This window comes from Penaeus monodon, chromosome 20, assembly GCF_015228065.2.
Source record: "Penaeus monodon isolate SGIC_2016 chromosome 20, NSTDA_Pmon_1, whole genome shotgun sequence".
NCBI lineage: Eukaryota > Metazoa > Arthropoda > Malacostraca > Decapoda > Penaeidae > Penaeus > Penaeus monodon.
In genome coordinates this window covers 21,006,630-21,006,958 of record NC_051405.1, presented here as the reverse complement: position 1 = coordinate 21,006,958, position 329 = coordinate 21,006,630, and the positions used below count along the sequence as shown (strand labels likewise).

General features: G+C 54.1%; 1 protein-coding gene across 1 annotated transcript in view; it reads left to right on the top strand.

Annotated features, from left to right (window-relative positions):
* Positions 1-329, top strand: part of LOC119585701 (multiple epidermal growth factor-like domains protein 6) — a gene marked incomplete in the record, with an annotated part of 104,852 nt that overhangs the window by 87,548 nt on the left and 16,975 nt on the right. The window contains 1 exon segment of the mRNA XM_037934375.1: positions 70-256. Coding sequence (XP_037790303.1) covers positions 70-256 — 187 coding nt within the window.

Sequence of the window (329 nt, the reverse complement as noted above, 5' to 3'; positions counted from 1 at the left end):
TTGATAAATGGATTCAGCCAACCAGTCATCTAATCCATCAGTCCATTTATCGGTCAATCCATCTCACAGGACGGCAAGTGTGAGTGCCAACCCGGATATACAGGAACCAACTGCTCTGACCTCTGTCCTCCTGGGCGCTGGGGAGCCGACTGCAAGAACACCTGTGCTTGCGATGACGGAAGCAGGTGTGATCACGTGACGGGTGCTTGCCTTCAGGAGTGTCCATCTGGCTTCACGGGACCCAATTGCGAGCGACGTGAGTTTTGTTGTGGGAGAAGGCTATGAATGGTTGGGGCAAAGGAGGAGGGATGAGGCTGGTTGTGTGCGTG